Source organism: Taudactylus pleione, unplaced genomic scaffold, assembly GCF_031769625.1.
Source record: "Taudactylus pleione unplaced genomic scaffold, aTauple2 ptg000386l, whole genome shotgun sequence".
NCBI lineage: Eukaryota > Metazoa > Chordata > Amphibia > Anura > Myobatrachidae > Taudactylus > Taudactylus pleione.
The window spans coordinates 4442009-4466897 of record NW_028284787.1 but is presented as its reverse complement, the minus strand read 5'-3'; the positions used below and the strand labels follow the sequence as shown (position 1 = coordinate 4466897).

Sequence of the window (24889 nt, the reverse complement as noted above, 5' to 3'; positions counted from 1 at the left end):
AAGCCAGATATGGATGGAAGCTCAGACCCAGATACAGAAGATCCGGCTGCAGAGGCAGATGCGTCGTTTGAGAGGCCCAGAGTACCTGTGTACGACACCTGCCGTGGCCAATTTGGGGTCACCAGGATCACCGTGCCACTCTCCAATTTGACCTTGCGGAGAACCAGCTGAATCAGAGATTGGAGAAAAGATGTAGATGAGCAGAAACTTACACTGCACTGCCATAGTGTCCACCAGGAATGCTCCGGGATCCCTGGTGTGGGAACAGCGTCTCGGCAGATGGTGGCTGTGTCGAGACACCATCATATCTATTCTTGGTTGGCCCCAATGACTGACCAGTAACTGGAAGACGTCTGTATGAAGGACCCACTCGCACGAATAAACATGCTGGCGGCTTGGGAAGTCCACTTCCCAGTTCTGTACACCGGGAATGAAAACTGCTGACAAGAGCCGGAAGGTGACGTTTTGTCCAGTTAAAGATGCAACTAACCTCCTTCATGGTTCAGTGACTGCCATCCTGGTTGTTTTTGTAGGCGACAGCTGCTGCGTTGTCCGACTGCACCTTAAATCAGACAATCCTGGAGGAGAGGATGAGCCCAGCAAAGAGCTCTGTACACCTGCCTGAATTCCAGGACATTGATGGATAATCATCCTGAGCCTTCAACCGTCCCTGGAACATCTGCTAACAAGACTTCACTCCCAAAAGACTTGCAAATGTGGTGAGCAAGACTCAGTCCTGGATCCAAAAGCCCCTGTTCAGGTGGGACCAGTGTAGTCACCACACGAAGGAAGTGACGATCCTCCTGCGAGAGAATGATCATCTGTGCCCTGAGGTGCAGATGGGATTTGTTCCACCTGGCCAGAACCTCCCGTTGAAGACAGGAGTGAAACTGGGCATCACCATGCTGAATGTGGAGACCAGGGAGCCTAGAATCTGCATGCAGGAGTGGATAAACACCCAGCGATGACTGAGGAATGTGCTAACCTTGGATGGCAGGGTATGAATCTTGTCTGCCAGAAGGAAGACATGCTGAACCCTGGAACCCAGCCTAGCTCCCAAATGCAGCATCTCCTGAGAAGGCTTTCGTCAATTGATCATCCACCTGTGTGACTCTAGAAGACCCACATCAGATGAATGTGGTCCCTCAGGACATCCAGAGACTAGGCCAGGAGAAAAAAGGTCATTCAGATAAGGCAAGATTCTGATGCCCCTTCGACGAAGATGCGCTGTCATGGCCGTCATGACCTTCATGAATACACGAGAAGCTGTGGACAGTCCAAATGGTAATGCCTGAAACTGGTAGTGATCCGACTGCACCACAAATCTGAGGAAGCGCTGGTGGCTGACTCGGATGGGAATGTGTGAACGTGCATCCTGGATGTCCAAAGATGCAATAAAATCCTCAGGTTTCATAGCTAGAATGATGGAGCGAAGAGACTCCATGCAAAAACTGGGTATCTGCAGATACATGTACAGCGCTTTCAAATTCAGGATGGGCTGAAATGAGCCGTCCGGGTTCTGGACCAGGAAGATTTGGGCGTAGAAACCCATATCTCTGAGATGGGGGAAATGGAATGATGACTCTGGAAGCCAGAAGGGAGTGAACCACCTCCCTGAGAGCTCTTGCTTTCCCTGAATCTGCTGGAAATCATGTGGAAAAGAAGCGCGCCATAGGACGCTTCTGAAAAGTCAGTGCATATTCCTTAGAGACTGCACCCCTGACCCAAGCGTCTGTCATGGTTTCCATCCAAACTTAGTCAAAAAACAAAAGCTGGCTTCCCACACTGGGGTCCTCCAGGTGGAGGTTTGCCCTGTCATGTGGCAGGCTTATCAGCTGGCTTGGTAGCTGGACGCCTGGTGGACCAAGACTACTTACCACGTGGCTAAGCTCACTTGGAGGAGGAACGCTGGAATCTAGATGATGCCTGACCTCTGTCCTTTCCCTGTGGACAAGAGGAATAAAAGGTAGATGTTTTGGCCCTTGGAGGTGCCGCCGAAGGCAGGAAGGCCATCCTGGATGCCGACACTGTAGCAACAATCCTGTACAACTCCTGACCAAGAGAATGTAGTCAAAATATGGGAGCACCTCTAACACTTTCTTGGAATCAGTATCAACTCGCCAAGAACATAACCAAAGATGCTGACACCTTAGAGGTCAAGACCTCCATGTCAATGGTCGCCTCACCAGGTAAGAACGCACCTACTTCATGTGCCCCACAAGAGGCAATAATTCCTTTCTGCAGGTACCAGAGCTAAAGCCAGCTTCCAATGCCTTTGCCCAGCTGGCAATGGCCTTGTCCAACCAAGCCAAAGCCATGGTGGGGCGTGCAATAGCCCCTGCATTGGTATAGGCTGCCTTAAGAAAAAAAAAAAGTCCCCAGCTTCCTATCCGTAGGATCCCTAGGGAAGGGAAGCCATATCAGGAATCGGAAGAATGAAAGCTCTAATAAGGCGAGCAATGTGGGCATCAACTGGAGGAGGAGACACCCACCTAACCCGCTCTGCAACTGGTAGAAGCATGTAATGCGCATTGACAACTGGAAGTAGCTATTCGGATGAGAACATGCTTCTGTAAGGAGGTCCTCCAACTGCTCTGCAGAAGGGAACTCAGAGGTCACCTTCTTCAAATGCTTGAAAACCGGGGCTTTGGACCTCAGAGCCTGTTCAAAATCCTACACCTAGAGTACCAATCCAACTGCCATGATCAATGCTTCAACATCAACTCTAGACACAGAATCCTCAAGCCCTGATGAAGTTTCCCCTTCAGAGGCGACGGAGACACTTGCCTCGTGCTCAGAGGACAACTCAGAACTGAATCGTCTTCAAATAAGGGCGGAAAACCTTCCCTTCTAGAAGGCTTGCGCTTGGATGAACTCTCCCTGTCTAGCATCTGCTGGAAAGAAGCTGACACCTGCGCAAATGACTGCATCCACGGAGGTTCTATAGTAGCAGCTGAGCAGTCTGGGTAGGCAAAATACTGGTACCCGGGAGCACCCCTGTAGCTAGACGAACAGGAGGAGATGTCCCGGGTGCCGCAAGCTTACAGTCTAATTGAGACATTTTTTAGGCATGTCCTAAAGAGCACCTCAGTCCATCAGCTGCCTCAATCTGCTATATAAACAGCATAGCACTATTCAACAGTTGCCATTCAGATAGTCAGCATGACAAGTTATTGGAGAGGTGCAATGACCAATCATGTCAAGTCCATGAACTAAATGGTAATCTATAGCTGGTGGATGAAATATCACAGTCATAACAAGCAAGTATACAGGCAATGGTGAAGACAGCTGGGGAGATACTACACCTTTCTACTCCAGGGCAAAACATGATAATTGGGAGGCCTCTCTGGGCACAGTAATCCTCTAAGGCAGGGGTTCCCAAACTCTGCCATTACAGTGCAGGTTTTAAAGGATATCCATGCTTGAGACCAGTTTGTTAAATCAAATTGACTGAGGTGCAATTAAGTCACCTGTGCTCAAGCATGGATATCCTTAAAACCTGGACTGTAATGGCAGAGTTTGGGAACCTCTGCTGTAAGGAATATTACAGTGTTTCAAAAACTCATTCATCAAGGAGCACTAACAGTGCGTGGTTCCCTGGTCTCCTCACAGAATCACAAGTGAAAAATAAAAACCATGCACTATTAGTGATTCCTGAGAAATGAGTTTGGGAAGCACTGCTTTAGTATGTATGCATGCATGATCTTAAATAGAATGCCTCGGTCAATAGAAATGAATTTCAAATTATTATCCTGGTTTAATGTTTGAGGAAGGTATCTGGTACATACTCTGTTCTCAGCTAAGATATGTGTCTGAGAACATGAGCTTTCGTTGCACTTTTACTTTGTATTTTCTTTTTCCATCTGGACTAATTTCGCTATACGAAAATGTATGGCAGAAGCCACTGAGCAACTTATTAAATTCTAGCAAATCTTCCAATTCAATTAGGGGTGGTGTACAAAAATACAACTGATCTACATTATATACTATGAAACATAACAGTCTGCAAAATATAGAACTACTTACCACCCCATGGAGGATTTCCTAGGTCTTTGAAATGAGTTGAAACAGACACTAGATCGGTCTCTATTTTCAAGTTAATTTCTCCACTTCCATTGGCTTCAATAACCTTTAAAATTTAAATTATATATAACTTTTGTCATAGCCACACATGAATTAAAGATATTAGAAAATTATGTTCTACCATCTGTAAACAGTACATCACCACCACAACTTCATATACTTTGGTTTGTGGAAAAATATTTACAAGGCAATTTACTGTTTTCAGGTATTTGTGGAACAAGGGCCATATTCAATAAGAAGCAAAAAGTCAGTTTCAATGATAATTTTCGCCGGTTTTAACTTATCCCCGTATTCAATTTGCCCAACTTTTCGCCGGTGCAAAAAGTTTGCGCCTTGTAACCAGCGGAAAGGTTTCGCCAATGGATACCCGGCGGAAAAGAGTGCAGAATTGTGATTTTGGGGTGCAAAACTGCAGCAACCCCCCTAAACCCATTTTACACCCCCCTTGACGCTAATTGCATAAAAAAAACCGCTAAAAACCACAAAAGACACCCCAAAAAAGTGAGCGAAAAAAAAATAAAAAATCAGTGGGGATACAAAAACTAGCGAAATAGCTTTGGGGGGGTGAGTTTGGAAGTATGGAAGAGGTGTGTTTTTGACAGCAGGTGCGTTTTTTGCTGCTTTTTAATGCTTGACTTTAGCAACTTTAAAAATATGCTTGCACCCATTTTCATGTACCCCAAATTTGATGGTACTACATATTTACCCCTCCAAAAAAAGTGCCTAAATGCTATTCTTCATCACTGTCCCAAAGACGCTAAATAGCGCCTATTGAGACCATTCAAAGACCCCAAAATACCTTCAGCAGGGCTAATCGGGGGTACCCATCATGAACCCCCATGTCAGAGCAACTTTTGGGGGGAGTCAGACTGATTTCCCCAAAAATTATAGCACTTTGCCTGTTTGCGTTTTGCCGGGTCCCGTTTTCGGCGATTTCAAATTGAATACGGGGATACGCGGGGACGCACGTAATACTTTTTCACACCTGACACCAGCAATGATGGCAAAAAGTCCGACAACTGACTTTTCGCTTCTAATTGAATATGGCCCCAAGACTGTATTTGTATTTCATTCTTCTGATTAAATGGAATACAACATTCTTAGAAATCATAAAAAATATAGCAAGATAAATGTATTATTCCAAGCATCTTGGCTGAAGCAAATAATGCCTTTAATGCAACTTGTCTGCTAGTTACCCTTTCACCAATTTACTACTGTTTCTTTGGTACAAAGGTTATGTAAAACTAGAATTGCCACTTTGGACCCTATAGCTGCCCTAATTGCAGACTGAAAAATATTAACAAAGAAACAAACATCAATAGTTGCAGAGACTGTAAGAAGAAATACACTTTCACTGTTTTTTACTGGAATATTGACAAAGCCTGTGGAGTTGGATGCAAATGTATTTCTTCTCAAATTTTGCATGTGCACCAAAAATTCTTACGCGTCTGTAGCCATGCAGACTGAAACACGTTACACTTACAAACCAATACTTTAAACAGTAAATGTGATTTATTAATACCTGCTAAGGACTATATGGTGTATGGATTTTATACTGTATTTTTAGCATTTTCTACTGTCAAAAGATGGAACTATAAAGCCATACCATCTGGTATAAACCCGACACACATACTGTAGTCTCCAGAAGTAAAAACAGGCACATATGCCATACTTGCTGAACTCTTGTATGTATGTCATGAAGCCTAGTAAAATGCAATTTCAGTCAAACGCTGCATGAATTCTACATAACTGAGCCAACTGCCGGCCACCATCAGTCAAATATTGCAGAAGCCATTTCTCATCTTGCAGCAGGTATGTGGGATGCGGGTCTTTAACTTCATAAAAGGAATTTTAAAGATGAAAAAATGACCAAAATAACAAACCAAAAAACAAAACCCAATCACACAAAAAAAAAAAAACACACACAAAAAAAAAAACAAACAACTTACTATAAAATTGCTTAAATTTTTCATTCTCTCCACAACACTCTTCATAGTTTTAATTGGTGGTAAATATATGCTGATCTATAGAACAAAAAAAAGAAAGAAATATCAAAATTTAAAAAGGAGAAAAACATACCCCATTGAAAAATAAAGGACACGTACTCACAAATTAGGAAAGATTAGTCAAAGTTGACAGACCCACATATTCTTGTGCAAGCTACACCACCCCCTCCCCAAAAAAAAAAAAAAAAAAAAATTATATATATATATATATATATATATATATATACACACACACACATACACACACAGTCAGGTGCATATTCACCATCACAATGGCTTTCAAATTAAACAAACAAGATGTGCATTAACTGCAGACTTTCAGATTTAGTTTGAGGGTAATTACATCCAATTCAGGTGAACGGTGTAGGAATTACAACGGTTTCTATATGTGCCACCCACTTTTTAAGGGGCCAAAAGTAATGGGACAAACTAAACAATTCTAAATCTAACTTTCACTTTTTAATACTTTGTTGCAAATCCTTTGCAGGCAATTACAGCCTGAAGTCTGGAACGCATAGACATCACCAGACGCTGGGTTTCATCCCTGGTGATGCTCTGGCAGGCCTCTACTGCAAATGTCTTCAGTTCCTGCTTGTTCTTGGGGCATTTTCCCTTCAGTTTTGTCTTCATCAAGTGAAATGCATGCTCAATCCGATTCAGGTCAGGGGATTGGGTATGCAATCGGGAAGCCGACTGCCTAAATACCGGCAGCCGGCTTCCCGACTGTCATATCCCGTCAAGGGTGAAATGCCGGGCGTCTAGATGTAGACGCCCGCATTTCCCCCGACGCCGGGAGACCGGCATCCCGATCGTAGTGATGCCAGGCGCTGCAAGCGGACAGCCGCGGGGGGGAGGGTTAGGTTTAGGGCTCCCGGGGGGGGGGGGGGGGGGGACTTAGGGGTAGGCACCCCCCCGGGAGGGTTAGGCTAGGGGGAGAGAGGGTTAGGCACCCCCTCGGGGGACTTAGGTTTAGGCAGCGGGGAAGGGGGTGGTTAGGGTTAGGCCCTTGGGGGGAGGTTAGGGTTAGGCACCCCTAAGGAGGGTTAGGTTAGTAGATACTCACCTATCCACCATCGGGATTTCCAGCACTGTCGGGCTTCCGCTGCTTCGAACTCTGCTTAGGTCGGGCTGCCGCTGACGGGAATCGAACCGCCGGCCATGCGGCCGTTGGTATTTCATACCCATTCCGGGGATTGACTTGGCCATTGCATAACATTCCACTTTTTAGCCTTAAAAAAGTCTTTGGTTGCTTTTGCAGTATGCTTCGGGTCATTGTCCATCTGCTCTGTGAAGCGCCGTCCAATGAGTTCTGAAGCATTTGACTGAATATGAGCATATAATATTGCCCGAAGCACTTCAGAATTCATTCTGCTGCTTTTGTCAGCAGTCACATCATCAATAAATACAAGGGAACCAGTTCCATTGGCAGCCATACATGCCCACACCATGACACTACCACCACCATGCTTCACTGATGAGGTGGTATGTTTTGGATCATGAGCAGTTCCTTTCCTTCTCCATACTCTTCTCTTCCCATCACTCTGGTACAAGTTGATCTTTGTCTCATCTGTCCATAGGATGTTGTTCCAGAAATGTAATGGCTTTTTTAGATATTGTTTAATAAACTCTAATCTGGTCTTCCTGTTTTTGTAGCTCACCAATGGTTTACATCTTGTGATGAACCCTCTATATTCACTCTTGTGAAGTCTTCTCTTGATTGTTGACTTTGCCAAATCAAGAACACTCTTCAGGATGTAGGTGTATATGTGTCAAACTGTTGTGAAGGGGTTTTTCTTCACCAGGGAAATAATTCTTCTGTCATCCACCACAGTTGTTTTCCGTGGTCTTCTGGGTCTTTTGGTGTTGCTGAGCTCTCCGATGCGTTCTTTCTTCTTAAGAATGTTCCAAACACTTGATTTAGCAACACCTAATTTATTTGCTATCTCTCTGATGGGTTTGTTTTGATTTTTCAGCCTAATGATGGCTTGCTTCACTGATAGTGACAGCTCTTTGGATCTCATATTGAGAGTCGACAGCAACTGATTCCAAATGCAAATGTCACACCTAGAATCAACTCCAGACCTTTTACCTGCTTAATTGTTAATGAAATAACGAGGGAATAGCCCACACCTGTCCATGAAATAGCTTTTGAGTTGATAGTCCCATTACTTTTGGCCCCTTAAAAAGTGGGAGGCACATATAGAAACCGTTGTAATTCCTACACCGTTCACCTGATTTAGATGTAATTGCCCTCAAATTAAATCTGAAAGTCTGCAGTTAAAGCACATCTTGTTTATTTCATTTTAAAGCCATTGTGGTGGTGAATAGAGGCCAAAATATGAAAATTCTGTCAATGTCCCAATATTTATACACCTGACTGTATATGTATATATTTTTTTTTAGTGGGTGCCCCGTTGCTAAGCCACTACTTTTTTGTGGATTCCAGACACAAATGGTGGTCATGCACAGTACACTATCGTTTCTCATCCCCAGTACTGAATGACACAGTCAGTCAAATATGTCCATGTACATAATTGTACAAACTGGAAAAGCAGTGATTTCACAATTTTTATTTCTGCACAAATGAGATCAAGTTCATAGAGTGATAATTTTTAAAGTAATTTATTGTCTTGTAAAGTATGTATTTTACTGACAAGTTAGTTTCCCAATTTTATGTGTTTATATTTATATTTTTGTTAATAGTTATATTCCTGTTAGAAACCAATAATGATCAGCAAAGGTTGTCCATTTAGTATTTCCAAATAGAAGTAGGAAATCTCCTTTCAACCCCTGCAATGGTTTCGATTGTTTAAAATGTGAACACAATCTATTAGACTCATTATTAAGTTTACACACGATAGCTCCATACTACATCAGGTTTTTATATCCACATCTCCTATTGACAGATATTAAAATGTGGTCAACTTTAAAAGAATGGTGGTCCGATGACCATTCTGAAATTGAGGACCTCAAACTGATACTCTCCTATACACGTGCTATTTTAAAGTTGCTTGGTTCTGCTAGATTGCATTTATTTATAGAGCTTATGTTCACTCAAGTCGTTGGAAGCAGAAGAAAGTGAAGAAACTTATTTTGTACAAATGAATAAAAAGAAGATCAGCACCTTCTCTTTTTGCTTTACTGGAACAAATTACTTCGATAGACTTGTTGTTCTTTCAGATATGGAAAATGGTGTGAAGTTGTTCTAGAAAAAAAAGGGAAATTTATCTTCTAATCCCCCTGGTCTCATTGCAGGCCACTAAAGTCTTCGAAAATACGACTTGTCTCCTCCTTAGCTAAACTTTATTTCCACTACCTCCATCTACATTTTATCTGTTCAGTCTCTTTGTGAACGTATTTATACATCTATTAGCAAGCTTTGAACCTTATACTTGATATAAGATACTATCCCACGCATTTTATTATGTTTTCTTACCGCCCAGACCTTCCTATCCCACCCGATTTTACTTTCATCTTGGTAATTGCTTATTGTTGTTATAGATACTTCCTATATAAAATTTGTCTTCACCTATGTTTCTAGTTTTGATATATGTTTTGTATTTTTATACACTGTACTTACTGTTGCTATATATTTAATCTTGAGACATTTCGAAATCTGTTTGCTTCTATCTTGAGGTACATTAATAAAATGTTTTTCAAAAAAGTGAACACAGTAAAGGGAGTTTGTGTCTTCTTTGCTCTACATCAAGGGTCTTCAACCTTTGGCCCTCCAGCTGCTGTGGAACTACAGATCCCAGGATGCCCTGCCACAGTTTTAGCATGCTGTTATATCAAAACGGTGGCAGGGCATGCTGGGATGTGTATTTCCACAGCAGCTGGAGGGCCAAAGGTTGAAGACCCCTGCTCTATATGTTGAAGACGGATATTTTGACATTACTGTTCTAGGATATGTCCTCCTTCTTTCTATGCGCACTTGTGTACAAACATAGTATGTGCTTCTCTCTGAGCTAAGCTTATTGTCACCATACTTCTCAGTCTTGGTGAACCACGATATTTACCAAAAGGTATATTCTTGCCAGCTTACACTCGCTAAACCTATTTATCAGTTTATATGCACAAAGAGTAAAAGGTTAGAAGCGCTCTAGTTTAGGTACAAGATGTATATATCTCCAATAAATGGAAGAATAAAAATATAGGAAGAGTCTCAATAGTTCAATGTAAAAATAGTCACTTTTTCTTCATTAAGGTTGTTGTAAACAAGTTCAAATATTGATCCTTCTGTATGGTCTCAAATACTATTACCCCTCAACTTCAATGGTTCATACAAGACAAAAGTGGGGAATACCTGGTGCTGTATCCTATGGTGCTGCCATCCAGAAACCCAACTGTGGGAAGGTATAGCTCTAATAGGGGGAGCAGATAACCCCTATATGCTGTAAATTGTGCCTTTCATAAAAGGTCCCTGATGGTACACGGCCATTTTTATGCATGTTATGATTTAAATAAATGTCTATGGTTTTACACTATATGCGTATTCTCCACTGTTGTCTTGTATGAACCATTGACATTGAGGGGTAATAGTGTGGAGACCAATTGGAGTGATCAGGTTATTTGAGACCATACAGAAAGGATCAAGATTTGAACTTGTTTACAACAACCATAACGTCGAAAAAGTGACTATTTTTACATTGAACTATTGAGACTCTTCCTATATTTATTCTTACATTTATTAGAGATATATATACATCTTGTACCTCAACTAGAGCGCTTCTAACCTTTTACTCTTTGTGCATATATACTTTTTGTGATTGGTGAACATCACGTAGGTTACCAGCTGCCTGGTGTAGCGTGGATCGCAAACACTTATTACCTTGTATTACGTCTATTTATCAGTTTAGTTGGACAAACACAGTTACATATTATGTTGAGGAGAATATGGATATACTGTAAAAGTAACTTATTAAACCCAGTTTTTTAAATACTTGATTAAGCCTTTGTAGAGAGATAAAGTGGAGAAATTGCTCATAAGAACCAATCAGCTTCTGTCATTTCATAGACTGTGCTAGATAAATAATAGGTAAAAAAGTTGATTGGTTGCTTTCTCAAATGATTGAAACATCTCCCCTACAGTGTGATCACTGAGGTCAGAGCTTCACTTCCTTAGTCACCAAAAACTCCAGTGATGAGCATGGCTCTTGCAGAGTAGCCGAGCAGCTGTGCCATGAATCTGGAAATATCAGGAACAGATTCTTATTGTCCCAAGCACATGCCCAGGACAAAGGGTCTGTCACTGACTGACTCTTTTACAGAATGAATGGGGAAAGCGCAAGTCAGGTGCACGCAGGACTGGAAAAGGTCCAATCTCCAATGTACATTTTTAAATGCCCTCTAGACCAGTATTTGACCAGGTTAAGGATTGTTTACTGCCCTCTCTCATCAACTCATTGAGACAAAGGAGGCATAAGCAAGGCACAATAGCTCTGCTAACCACCATTGGTGACTACATCCACGTTTACATAGGTTTTCAGCTTTCGGACACCTTTATTTTCATCTGTCTTATGCAGCTTTTCAATAGTTGATTGAAAAGCCAGTGTTTGCATTTAGTGTCATCTCCCCTTTTAGCAAATGATTTTGCAGGTATATTTACGGTTTATAAATGTATGCCGATGTTTAATTTGTATTAATCATTTAGTGCACGCATTTTGTTTGTTGTAGCTGTTAACATGGCATGCCACCATATGAATTATTTATTTTATACCACACACTTATGTTTATTTGCTGACACTTGGTCACATACACCAAATCCTCTTGTAACCACACAATGACTTATTTTTTCAACAATATGCTTCCTATTCATAGCCTCCTTAAAAAGTGAGAATAAATTTGTCATGTCTCAGAGAATATAAATAGGTATTCACAGTAGAGCATATAAATGACATGCTCTTAGCATAGGGTAGCTGCTTACATATAATCATACTCACATCAAAGTCTGGCGAAGTAGGTTCTTTAAAGTCATTCCACAGCCTTCTGGGAATAACACTCACAGGAATGTCATGTGTGACAATACGACTGCTTTTTGATAGAGAAGGCTACAAGTACAAAAAAATAAAATAAAATATAGTGTAAATGTAACAGTAAACCATCAATAAAATGAAACAAGTGTGGATCCCAAACTCAAGTTCACAATAAAGGATTCCAAAGTAGCTACATAGAAAGGTCAAATACAGCTACAGCAGGGATTTTGCATTGACTGAAACTGTGTGAACAGACTTTATTTTAACCTTATACCTTTGCGAACAACTATTCCTTCTACCTCAACTACCATTTAAAAAGCCAATGTTTTCAGTGGTGTTATTATACAACAGTGTATTTGATCAAATGCATGTGTGCTGCTGGACATTAATATAACTGAGAAGTTATATTAAAGAAGTCATCGTCAACAGTATTTTCATTAATATTGTTCAGCAAATAAAATAGCTGGCTCCACTGGTTCCGATCTAGTTTTTAAAGTGCACTATTCGCCCATTTGGTTTACAACTGAGGCATAGTTTGGCTGGCCACCTATCTTTCCATGACTATCAGAAATCACATTTGACATCAGACGGATCACCTGTCAACAACAATCTCCAACTAGTCCATGCACAAAATTACAATCTCTTCCTTTTAGGACTAGTTCACATCTCAGCAAGTTTTAAACTATTTGAAAGAGTCTCTGCTCACATGAATATTGTATGATAAATATGCTTTGTATACATAAATAACTTATTTCCCTCCTAAATGATTTAAAAATGTCCTAGTGACATACGTTTTGTTTTTAGAACACATCCAACAGCAGTTTTGGTGTGAGGACACTTATGTTTTTTTAATTGCCAATAGTGAATATAATACTATATGAAAATAAATATATAAATTCCTTATTTAGAGTCGGATGCAAATCCAGCTAAAGGTTGTACATATGCAAGTCCTGTTATCATGCACTGGGTGAAGTTTTTATTTTTTTATTATTTTGCATGCAGGGAAAATATTTCTTGCTTTTGCATGTAGCACGCAAATACTGGTCAGCTTCATTATACACTGTGAATCAGAGATGACCTAGGAAGCGGTCCCCTCCCGACACCAAATCTGTCCGCACATTTTAAATTTGCACTCAAGCAGAGCAACATGGTTTATTATAAGGTGCAAAATAACCCCCTCTAACTGCACTTATGGTGGGTACACACGGTACGATGTATACCCACCAATGCGACGGATGCTCCGAGGGCTGACATATAGGGTGGTCACTACACACAGGGCAATCCGGTGCCCCGACATGAGACCCCCCCCAGAGCACTGCATGGGATCGTCAGACGATTCGCCAGATCTTTTCAACACGCAGAAAAATATGGAGAAACGACGGACGACCCCACGGGAGCCCGCAATGTACAATGTCATGCATACACAAGGAAAGATATAGCAGTTTTATCGTTCCAATGCGTCGGATCGTCAACTACATTGCTCAGTGTGTAGGGGCCTTAACATCTAACTTTACATTTCTTATACAACTTGATTGCGGTTGTTTGTGCCTTACAATCAAAATTACAAAGTGTAGCTCTAGACCAAAAACAGATTATGAATGGCTTTCTATTAAAGAATAAGTAAAGGTTTACCATGTCTAAGATTAAAATTGTGATGCCCAGCTCAGAACCTTTGGCTACTCAATAACAAAATAAAGCATAATCTGTTCCTTCTCATAACACAAAAAGAGAAGAAACAAAATTGTTAAATGCCTGTGTACATACCAACTCCACTGCCAGTGTGAGACAAGGACAGTGTTTATTTGTTAGTTTGATTTTTACAGCTTTAGCATTCTGTGCGGTTTTTAAAGCTCGAGAAATGTTTTCAGGCACCAGCTCCAAATAAATCTCATTTTGATCGGCAGACACTCCTTCCATTTGATATTCATCAAAGAAATTAGCCTGAAATAGAAAACCAGAATTTAAGTTTATAACTGCACTTCTATTTAGAAAATACTATCCCATGTCTTTTAGGAAATGCATCTCTGCACCAGAACTACAGTACCCGTTAATGATAGACAATGAAGAGAACCACCAGCAAAATTTTTTACCTACTTCTGATAGGCTGATTGTTTATGGATCACTTTATTATTATTATCCTTTATTTATATGGCGCCACAAGTGTTCCGCAGCGCCTTACATAGTACATAGAACTAATAGGTGAACTAGAAACAAGTAACTTACAGTACATTACAGTGCAGGACAAGGACACGACTTATATACATTGCTGAAATAGTGATTAAAGCACTCACAATAAGCTGGCGGGAGTTGGCGGTCCCGTGTTAGGTGCCCTAATGGGGAGTAGAGAGTAGAAGAAAATGTAAAGAGAAGCACGTGAGGGAAGAGGTCCCTGCTCATGAGAGCTTATATTCTAAGGGGAGGGGCAGACAGACAGGCATGACACAGAAGGGGAAGATAGGAAGGAAAGAGCATGAGGTGGGTTAGGATGAGTGCTGAAAATCCTTGATGAAGTAGTGGGTCTTGAGAGCCCGTTTGAAGATTTGTAGAGAGGTGGAGAGTCTGATAGGGAGAGGGAGAGCATTCCAAAGGTAGGGAGCAGCACAGGCAAAATCTCGGATGCGGGAGTGGGAGGAAGTAATCAGTTGGCAAGAGAGGCGGCATGCATTAGTTGAGCGAAGTGGGCGGGCGGGAGTGTGAAGAGAGAGAATATCAAATGTATGCGGGAGAGGATTTGGTGAGGGCTTTGTAGGCAAATGTAAGAACCTTGAATTGGCATCTGAAGGGGAAGGGGAGCCAGTGTAGGGCTTGAAGGAGAGGGGAAGCAGATGTAGAACGTCTGGAGAGGAAGATGAGCCGAGCAACAGCATTGAGAACAGATTGTAGTGGAAAGAGGTGAGAGACTGGAAGGCCAACTAGGAGAAGGTTACAGTAGTCCAATCTGGATATGACCAGTGAGTGGATGAGGGTTTTAGTGGCATCCTGGGTGAGGAAGGGTCTAATCCTGGAGATATTTTTTAGGTGAAAACGGCAGGACTGCGAGAGGTGCTGAATGTGCGGTTTAAAGGAGAGGGAGGAGTCTAGGCTAACTCCAAGACAGCGCACTTTGGGGCTAGAGGAGATAGTTGTGCCATCAATAGATAATTAAATTGTGGAAAGTGATGTAGTGGAAGAGGGTGGGAAGATGATCAGCTCAGTCTTAGACATGTTAAGTTTAAGAAAGCGCTGGGACATCCACAAAGAGACAGCAGAGAGACAATTGGAGATACGGGTAAGGAGCTCAGGGGAGAGCTCAGGGGTGGAAAGGTAAATTTGAGAATCATCTGCATAGAGAGGATATTGGAGGTCAAAGGAGTTAATGAGTTCACCTAAAGAGGATGTATATAGGGAGAAAAGGAGAGGTCCAAGAACAGAACCTTGGGGAAATCCTACCTTTAGTGGAAGTGGAGGGGAAGAGGAGTTATGAGAGGATACAGCGAAGGAACGATCAGAGAGGTAGGAGGAAAGCCAGGAGAGGGCAGTGTCACGTAAACCGAGAGAGTAAAGGATTTGCAGGAGGAGAGGGTGGTCTACAATGTCAAATGCAGCAGAGAGGTCAAGGAGAATGAGCAGAGAGTAGTGGCCCTTGGATTTGGCAGCAAGGAGGTCGTTGCTGACTTTCGTGAGGGCAGTTTCAGTGGAGTGGAGAGATCGGAAGCCAGATTGAAATGAGTCAAGGAGGGAGTGGGAGGAAAGAAAGGTGGTAAGGCGGTTGTAGACAATACGGTCAAGGAGTTTGGAAGCAAAAGGGAGAAGAGAGATGGGTCGATAGTTGGAAAGTATGTTAGGATCAAGGGTAGGTTTTTTAAGAATGAGGGAGACAAGAGCATGTTTGAATGCAGGAGGGACAGTGCCAGATGATAGGGAGAGATTAAGGAGGTGAGCCAGATGGGAACAGGCAGAAGGAGACAGGTGGGAGAGGAGACGGGAAGGGATAGGATCAAGAGGGGAGGTGGAAGGAGGGGAGGACCGGATGAGGGCCATGACTTCCTCTCCAGAAGCAGGGGAGAAGGATGTCAGAGTTGGTGAGATAGAAGGGGAGGGGTGGAAGGGCAAGGAGGGGGAGGAGTGCTGAGGGTCTGATGGGATATGATGTCCTCACGTATGGAGTCAATTTTAGATGTAAAGTAGGTGGCAAAGTCGAGGGCAGAGAGCAAGGAGGGAAGGCGAAGAGGGGGAAGGGCAGAGTAGGGAGTAGAAAGTGGCAAAGAGACGCCGGGGGTTTGAGGACTGGGAGGAGATTAGGTTCTTGAAATATGTTTGTTTGGAGAGAGACAGGGCAGCACTGTAGGAAGAGAGAATAAATTTGAAATGGAGGAAGTCAGCCTTAGAGCGTGACTTTCTCCACTGACGCTCTGCAATTCTTGAACACTTTTGTAGGTATCTGGTGCATTTGGAATGCCATGGTTGTGGTGTGGATCTGCGAGGGTGAGTGGTTATTGCTGGAGCAACAGAATCAAGAGCAGAAGTAAGGGAGGAATTGTACAGGGAAGTAGCTTGTTCAGGACAGGAGAGAGAAATGATAGGGGAGAGAAGAGAGTCCAGCAGGGAGGAAAAACCAACAGTGTCAATAGCCTCAATATTACGCTTAGTAATGGTAGCCTTAGGCGTTAGAGGAGGGGAAGGAGAGAGGGATAGGTTAAAAGAGAGAAGGTGATGGTCGGAGAGGGGGAATGGGCAATTGGAGTAATCAGAAATATCACAACGGTGAGTAAAGACCAGGTCAAGTGAGTGCCCACTCACATGGGAGGGTGAGGAGGTCCATTGGGCGAGACCAAATGAACAGGTGAGGGTAAGGAGTTTAGCTGCAGAGGATTCTGTGGGAATATCAATAGGAATATTAAAATCACCTAGGATAATGGAGGGAAGATCTGAGGAGAGAAAGTGAGGGAGCCAGGAAGCAAAGTTGTCAAGGAATTTGGAGAGAGAGCCAGGGGGACGGTAAATGACAGCTACTCTGAGGTTTACTGGCTGGAAGAGGCGTATAGCATGAACTTCAAATGTGGGGAATGTGAGGGATGGTTCAGAGGGTATTAGCTGGTAGGAATAACTGGTGGACAGAAGGACCCCAACACCACCACCATGGCGAGCCCCAGGCCGGGGGGTGTGGGAGAAGGCAGCAGGAGAAGTGGTGTCAGAAGGTGAGATCCAAGTTTCAGTGATGGCTAGGAGATTCAGAGAGTTGGAGATAAAAAGGTCATGGGTGGGGACCAGTTTATTACAGACTGACCTGGCATTCCAGAGGGCACAGGATAGAGAGATAGCATTTGTGGGGGAGATGCAAATAAGATTATCCGGGTTGCTGTAACGTGGAGGTAAGATTAATTTGGGGGACCGATATGAATAGAGTTTAGTGATGGTGCGGGCACCTGAGCTAGAAAGGGAACCTGTAGGAGGTGAGCAGGGAGGGAGATGTGGATGGCAGTGGGGTGAAGTGACAGGGAGAGGAGTGTAGGAGGAGGGTTTAGTGGTGGGGTAGTAGAACAGGAAGAAAGTGGAGTAATTGGAGAGGAGGGGAGAGTAGGCAGACAGAGGAGGGGGGAGAAGGGAAGGAGGAGGTGGAAGAGATAAGGGGGAAAGGATAAAAGGTGGAAGCAGGGGGCAGAACAGAGGATTAAGTAGAGATTGAGTGAAGGAGGGAGTTGACGAAAACCTTGTCATGGTGTTTAGAAGTAAACAAGAGGAATGAAATTTGGAAATGTAAATGAGATATGAGTGCAAAAGATTTGTAGGAATGCAAGTGAAAAAAAACAGTGATGTATCAAAAAAAACAGTGTATCAATATGTATGCAGATTAACAAGATTGTTATAGGGAGGATTAAAAGTGGGGATCTAATGTGTGCAGAATTTGAAAAATAATGCAGATTGTAAGCAGATAGAGGATGTGAGGCTAGGCAGGAGAGCTGAGATAAAGGACAGTGTTTCAAAGTAGATAGATGTAAACTGACATGGGAAAAAGTACGATAAGCATTGAATTGTATGCGAGAATCAGAAGGTGTTAGTATTTATCAACAATTTTATTGGAGTTCATTCAGTAGAATTTTGGCTGTATTTAGATCAAGTAGCTACCATCTACTCACATTACTAAATTGAAATGTCCATTTGAACTACTGCAGGAGACTCATAATTTTTAAAGGAGTAAACAAGAGAGATGTAGAGTGTTTTATATTTAATGCGACTTACACATTAACTGTCAACTAAATATTTTCTTGCGTTTATTACACTTCACTACATTATCACAAAACAAAGTAATGCTACAGTACTTTAGCATTTACTATGGTGCATAAATATACAGATTTATATACCGGATGTACTGTACATCTGGTAGAAATGTTACTATATTGAATCGAACACATCTTGAAGTTAGTTAATATATACGGAAGTTCTGTGTACATCTTTTCCGAAGTACGTTTAGAGTGCAAATGCATGTATAGCGTTCCCGCTAGGCTGTCCTAATAAAACAGCCTGCAGGTGCCGTGCCCACCCACAGGCCGCATTGTCCTGCGGGTGGAGAAAACTGCGGTGTAGAGATCACCACCGGTGAATAGATACCGGCTGCATGCGCCCCCGGCATCTATTCACAGAGAAGGGAGAGCTTGGGGGCAGGCCGGCATGTCAGTAAGTGCCGGGCACGCCCCCAAGAGTAAGGAAAAAGGGGCGTATCCTAAAGACACACCCTTTTTGTGATCACGCCCTTTTCTTCCGCATGCGCTGAAGTGCCCTTTCTCTAGGTCCGGCACCCTGCCCGACGACGGACCTAGAATGAACACTACATTTGTATAAATAAATTAACCCCATAATATTAGCAGTGTTTCTTATTAATTTTCTGACTACTAGAAATAAATCACTACCACTGACAACCAACATTCATCCAACCAGTAGTGCCACCATTGTTCATGGTAACACCCTGTTCCCCAAAGCAGCAAGCACATTACTGGTACAGTTGGGTACATGCAAGTATTACATCCTCTTGCACAAGTAATCAGAATTTTAAACACATTTCCAATTTTTTTGTTTTCTTATAACCCGAATACTTTTAAAAATTGCAAGGATTTAAAAAAGGCACACGAGGAAGATTATAATTTGCTTGAAACTAGAAGTACATCTCGATCACTGGGCGGCAATTTGGCCACATTATCTGCCCTTCAAAATTCATATCTGAACTACATTTAACATAGCGCCAGACAGGTTCTTTTGAAGACTCATTTCATGGACGCATTTAAAATCTACTGGAAGTTACCATTCTGCCACATATTATTCACTGAAAAACAATATATTCCAGTCACACAAAGAGCTTTGACAGCTTAACCGCTTTTGTATAACAGAGCAGTAGTATTTGGAATTGAATGTTGTATTTCAGATTAGGAGCTTCTGACAGTTTGCTAAAGGAAACAGAGTTGGCAGAGGCACAATCAGAGACCATGTAAATCATAACACTAACAGATGACAAATATTACCTGGGAAAGTTCACACCACATGCTGACGCCTCCATTAGCCACTTTGTCAGTGAGAATAAAGTAAAGATTGTTGGCTGTAAGTCGGAAGGTGCATGATTTGGTCAACTTGGTGATTGTGTTAACAACTCCTGGAAAAAAAAATAAATTCAATATAATTAAACTAAAAGTAATGTATTGAGTAGAAGTGTAACAATAAAAAAAAAAAATAGAAAAACAGCAATGTAGCAGATTAAATACACACAAATAAAGTATTTTACCTCCCTGGGTACACTGTAAGAATAGTCAGTTGGTAATTCTGAAAGCACATGCACTATCTTCTCACAAAATGCCAATATGTATAAAGCATGACATTAAGGGGCATATGTATCAAAGCTTGATGCGAGATAAAATTGTGAGATATACATCACCAACCAATCAGCTCCTAACTATCATTTTTTAAACACAGCCTGCAAAATGTAAGTTAGAAGCTGATCAGTTGGTGATATATATCTCACATCAAGCTTTGATACATATCAGAACACAGTCTAGTAAGCATTAATAGGATACAACCTAAAGGGTAGAAAAAGGCATATAACAAAATAAATATGCCCTACAAAGCATGCTGTATTTGTTCTGGTTTTACCTCATGTAGTAGTTTCTATTTACCAGATAAAAATGTAGAGACTGTCAAGTTATAAAGTTCTGTACCCATATCATATTAATGTAATACTGACTGATGAATCACGCTTGTCCCACAAAATGAAAAATTATTAGTAGATCATGTATATTAAAATAAATAAAAAAAATGTTCAAACTAGAATCTTTTTTTTTTTTTCACCCTTCAAATTAATTAATTCACTGTCTTTATATACATCCTGCTGTTTAAACGACTTGTAAACCAAATTGGTTTTATTTTATTCAAAACTGGTAAGTCACAGACCAGACATTTGCTCTTGAAAAGGAAATCATCTGACATCATAATGTAAGGTCAGGGAAGAATTCCCTATTAGAGGGCAGGAGACCAGGCAGCACCAAATGATTCATGTAAATTAATTAGCTACTGCTCTAAATATTTTAATTTTAAACTTATAAATATAAATATGTTTTGGCAGCATACCTGCACTTCTATCTGGGTGACGGTAAAAAGCAGAACAGAAATTTAGGCTACATTTAGAAGCTCCCCTTGCTGACAATTAGGTGCTTGCTTGGTTATACAGTATACATCACAGTAGAACTGCATTTAGGATGCAAACCATAACAATTTCTACTTCACCACTCACCATGGTGCAAGCAAGAGACAACTTTGCTTCCTATTGGCCTAGGTCACCCACAAACAAGTGTCGCTGTAACCATTTACATTATAGAACTAATCCGATTCCAAAATACATACGTATTTGGTATGTCCAAAATTCAGTGACATAATATAGTTGCAGATGCTTGACTTGGAAACAGTGATGGCTACAGTCTACTGTACATGGAGATTAGCCAGATCCCTATATAATACTGTTGTTGTATTTATTATTTTTCTAATATTGTTCTAAAAGTATTATTATTATCTGTACTTCACAGAGATGGCTGCTAGCAGAAAGCAGTCTAGCAGAGCTCCTGCTGACAAACGTTAAATCTGACAATATCAGAGTTCCCCTTCCACATTTTGAGCCTAGGTTTTAGCTCTGAACAATATAATGGCTGTATAACTGCTCCTGGCCTGATTGTAGCATCCTGGGCCACGAAAGTTGTGACATAATTGCACTCTTCACTTAGGGGCTCATATGTCTCTACCAAGGAGTCTGGGGACCTCCACAAACTGATGTTAGAGGCACCACTGGCATTTCAGACCAGTTACAGTAGGCTGACCCAATTCAAGGGTCCTCTTTCCCAGAATGCCAACCCTGCTTCTTACAAAGGCTTTTATGTTCCAGCATGAAGTAGCCAACTGCCAGCACATTCCTCCTTTCTCCTGATTCTATGGTGCCCATACTTGAGGGAAACTCAGGAGACATCATACCTCACCACAACAACCACCAGGTCTTCTCTTGGCCAGGCCCCAGTGGATGACAGGACATCCAGTAGCTTCCCATTTCTTGTGGTGTACCTCCTATTGTTACCAATTAGCCTCCATATGTGACATTTTGACCAGCCAAATCTCTTCTGAGACTGTGCCCAGTCATTCTGCTATTCCCCCATGTGAGATCCATCTCTAAAACTACTGGCTTTAAATATTCTGTCACAGTATCTACCCCCTTTAAAATCTATTGTGATCAGACACCATGAGATATGCTTAGCTCTGGAAAGTGATAAAGTGAAGAGAACAACCAACCAGCTCCTAATGCTGGGTACACACGGGATGATCTGTTCAGCGAACAATATCATGGAACGATCTCCCTTGAAATTCCTGGTGTGCTGGATGAACGATATTGTTCATCCACATACCAAAGATATCACCAACGATGAACAACAAACGATCACAAACCCCTATGGCAAATGCACAATATCGTCCAGATTGGCCTGCATGCATGCCCGATATCGTTATCGTCCAGTGTGAGTGCGTGTCGTTGATTGCATACACACGGAACGATACAGCGTTGAATGATATCGTTACTATATATTGTTCCGTATGTACACACCTGTACTGTCATGTTACAGACTGTTTGAAAAATGACAGTTAGGAGTTGATTGGCTAGTCGTTTATCACTCTCCAGAGCTTAGTACATCTGCCCCCATATGGACTGTTAGCATCACTAACCAAGGACTGCTTCATTATTGTGAACCTCATTTGCATTGTCATCACTAACCTACTGCACAGGTATGGCCCACTACTTTTATTGTGCCCCATAACCCCACCTTTAACCATATAAATGCTTATTCCAACTCATCATCCTAACTCCCCAGTGACTACTTCCATTGTGATGTTCTTCATCTCTGCCAATCTTCTCAAATTATTTATCTCATCTCCACCGGCCACTAGTGATTCACTTCACCACTCTCCATTACCTACCATATAGTTTCCATATCCCAAACTGTCCCACTTGATTCTATTGTCTCTCTTTACACACCCTTCACCCAATTGAATTTAAGTTCTCATGAACAGGGCTCTATTTTACTTATATCTCAGGTATATCCTCTATCCATCTACATCATATGTCCCTGTCACATCCAGTGTTGAATTATTCCTGTATTCTATGCAATTTGTTCAGTTATGCTGGGCATACACGGCCAGATAAAATACCTGTCAGACCGACAGACATTTTATCTGGCCGGCTGCCAGCCGCAGATGTCGCCGGCATACACTGAGATTTCTCTCACAGTGTATCAGCCCGACATCCGCGCTCCGCCCCCTGGGGGAGAAGACATTTCCCTGTTCCTTCCGTAGGAAGGAACACAGGAAATATCTGTCTGTCGGCCGCGGCTGGGCATACACTTCCCAATGCGGCTGACAGTTTAACGGGAAATATCGCATCGGACGGGCATGCTGGACAATCCGGCATGCCCGACCGAGCAATATTTAACCCTCGGTCGCCCCCCCACACGCTACAATTATTGGGGCGAGCCGCCGATATCAGGCGGATCGCCCCGATAATTGTAGCGTGTATGGCCAGCATTAGTTACATTCATGCATTTGTTATTCTGCCAAGTTGTAAACATGTATCGTTTAGTTACTGTTCTAATTTTATATATATATAAATCGGGAGCTATAGAATCTGTGGTACCATATAAATAAACAATGTTTGCTTCATTTTTTGGCTGTACTAATGGTGTTGAGCAGATTGCATAAAAGTAAATATGGACAGAGACAATTTTACCTATTTACAGTGCTTTTTTTTTTTTTTGCCTATTGTACTCAAAAGGTACACTGTACCTGCACCTTGTTTTAGTACCATTTGTATTTCTTTTAGCTAGATTTGGAAACAGGAAGAGAATGAAATGTTTTCAAAATTTCAGAAATGAATAAAATGAAGCTCCTGAACTAGACTTGGAAGAGTACTTAAGCTACTACAAATATCACATCAATTTATGTAACTTTAGGGGAGTCCCAGCACTTTTCCCCCCCATAGAATGAAAGCACTATCTTTACCAGATATACCCAATTTAATTGCAATAAAATAAAAAGGGCAATAATTATTTCAACACCTAGAAAAATCAAACTGTATTTATATTATTCATGTGGCTCACACCAATTAGCCCACAACAGCCGCGCTTTACGGCAGCCCGAACTCGCACAAAAGTGCTTGCAGTCCCATAACGCTCCAAGCAAAATTGTGCGAATTCGAGCTCGGTAAGGGCCGCAAGTTCAGGTGTCGATGCAGTTTTAACGCCGTGGAAACGGTAACTCACAGCCTTCATGGACAATTGGATTTACCCATTAGTCTTTAAGAAATCAATAATATACATATAGGGGCATATGTATCAAAGCTTGATGTGAGATAAAATTGTGAAATATATATCACCAACCAATCAGCTCCAAACTATCATTTCTTAAACACAGCCTGCAAATTGTAAGTTAGAAGCTGATTGGTTGGTGATATATATCTCACATCAAGCTTTGATACATTATATACCCCATAATCTTTAGTAGTGAAAGTTATTCACAGCAAAAAACAACAGACGGCAAAATCCAAAACCTGAGTGAGTAGTGAAGGATATGGAGGAGACTAGCAAATGTTACGCTGCCTAGATGAATGAAATTACACTGCTGCAGTAACCTGCAAGACACCATGTACAGGCAAGCAGCACGGAGTATACACACGAGTGAAGTGGTTGAGGCAGCTGACATCCACAATCTTAGAACGAAACCGCATGGTACATCCAGTACCGGATCCTCCTAACACATCTTATAACAGACGCCTCTCCACGGGGTGTCAGTCACTGTGATATTGTTTTGTCAAATATCTGCGGTACAGGACAAACTACAAAATGACAACGTAGACTGAGTGTCTGACCGCACTTCCCCAATATGTCCGAGCCACGCCCCTTGCACACTAACAGCCAATAGGAAAGGCAATTACAACTAGCCAATAGCAGCAAGTTTCATAACTCTTTTTTTTTTTTTTCCCCGGACGATGCATATGAGGAACCGCCTATGATTGGTTAGTTATGCATTAGTGACGTTTTATGCTGCGTGCGCAGAAAGGTAGGGAAGGATGCTGTCTGAGAGGGACATACGGAAGTAAACTGAGCGCTAATTACGTTAGTAGTGATAGGTCACCACCCTGAAGTGTTTGCATCTAAGTAATCATTTAGTCATGTAATCAGAAGTTGCAGTAAGCATAAAGGGTACTTGAAGTGTGCACTGGTTTCAGTGGCAACCGCAGGATTTCTAGAAGGGGGTTTCCAGATACTTGATTTTAAAGTG

General features: G+C 41.9%; 1 protein-coding gene across 2 annotated transcripts in view; it reads right to left on the bottom strand.

Annotated features, from left to right (window-relative positions):
• Positions 1–24521, bottom strand: part of HUS1 (HUS1 checkpoint clamp component) — a 38493-nt gene extending 13972 nt beyond the window's left edge. Inside the window, exons 1-6 of one of the 2 annotated variants that reach the window (XM_088445676.1) lie at positions 24284–24521; positions 19558–19685; positions 13829–14005; positions 12032–12139; positions 6033–6107; positions 4027–4129 (exon numbers count right to left, since the gene is read on the bottom strand). In XM_088445676.1, coding sequence (XP_088301802.1) covers positions 4027–4129; positions 6033–6107; positions 12032–12139; positions 13829–14005; positions 19558–19685; positions 24284–24335 — 643 coding nt within the window. In that variant the 5' untranslated portion in view covers positions 24336–24521. Of the gene's footprint in view, positions 1–4026; positions 4130–6032; positions 6108–12031; positions 12140–13828; positions 14006–19557; positions 19686–24158; positions 24246–24283 lie in introns of those variants that run through there. The other variant, XM_088445677.1, reaches the window with a different exon arrangement.
• Positions 24522–24889: the final 368 nt, after the last annotated feature.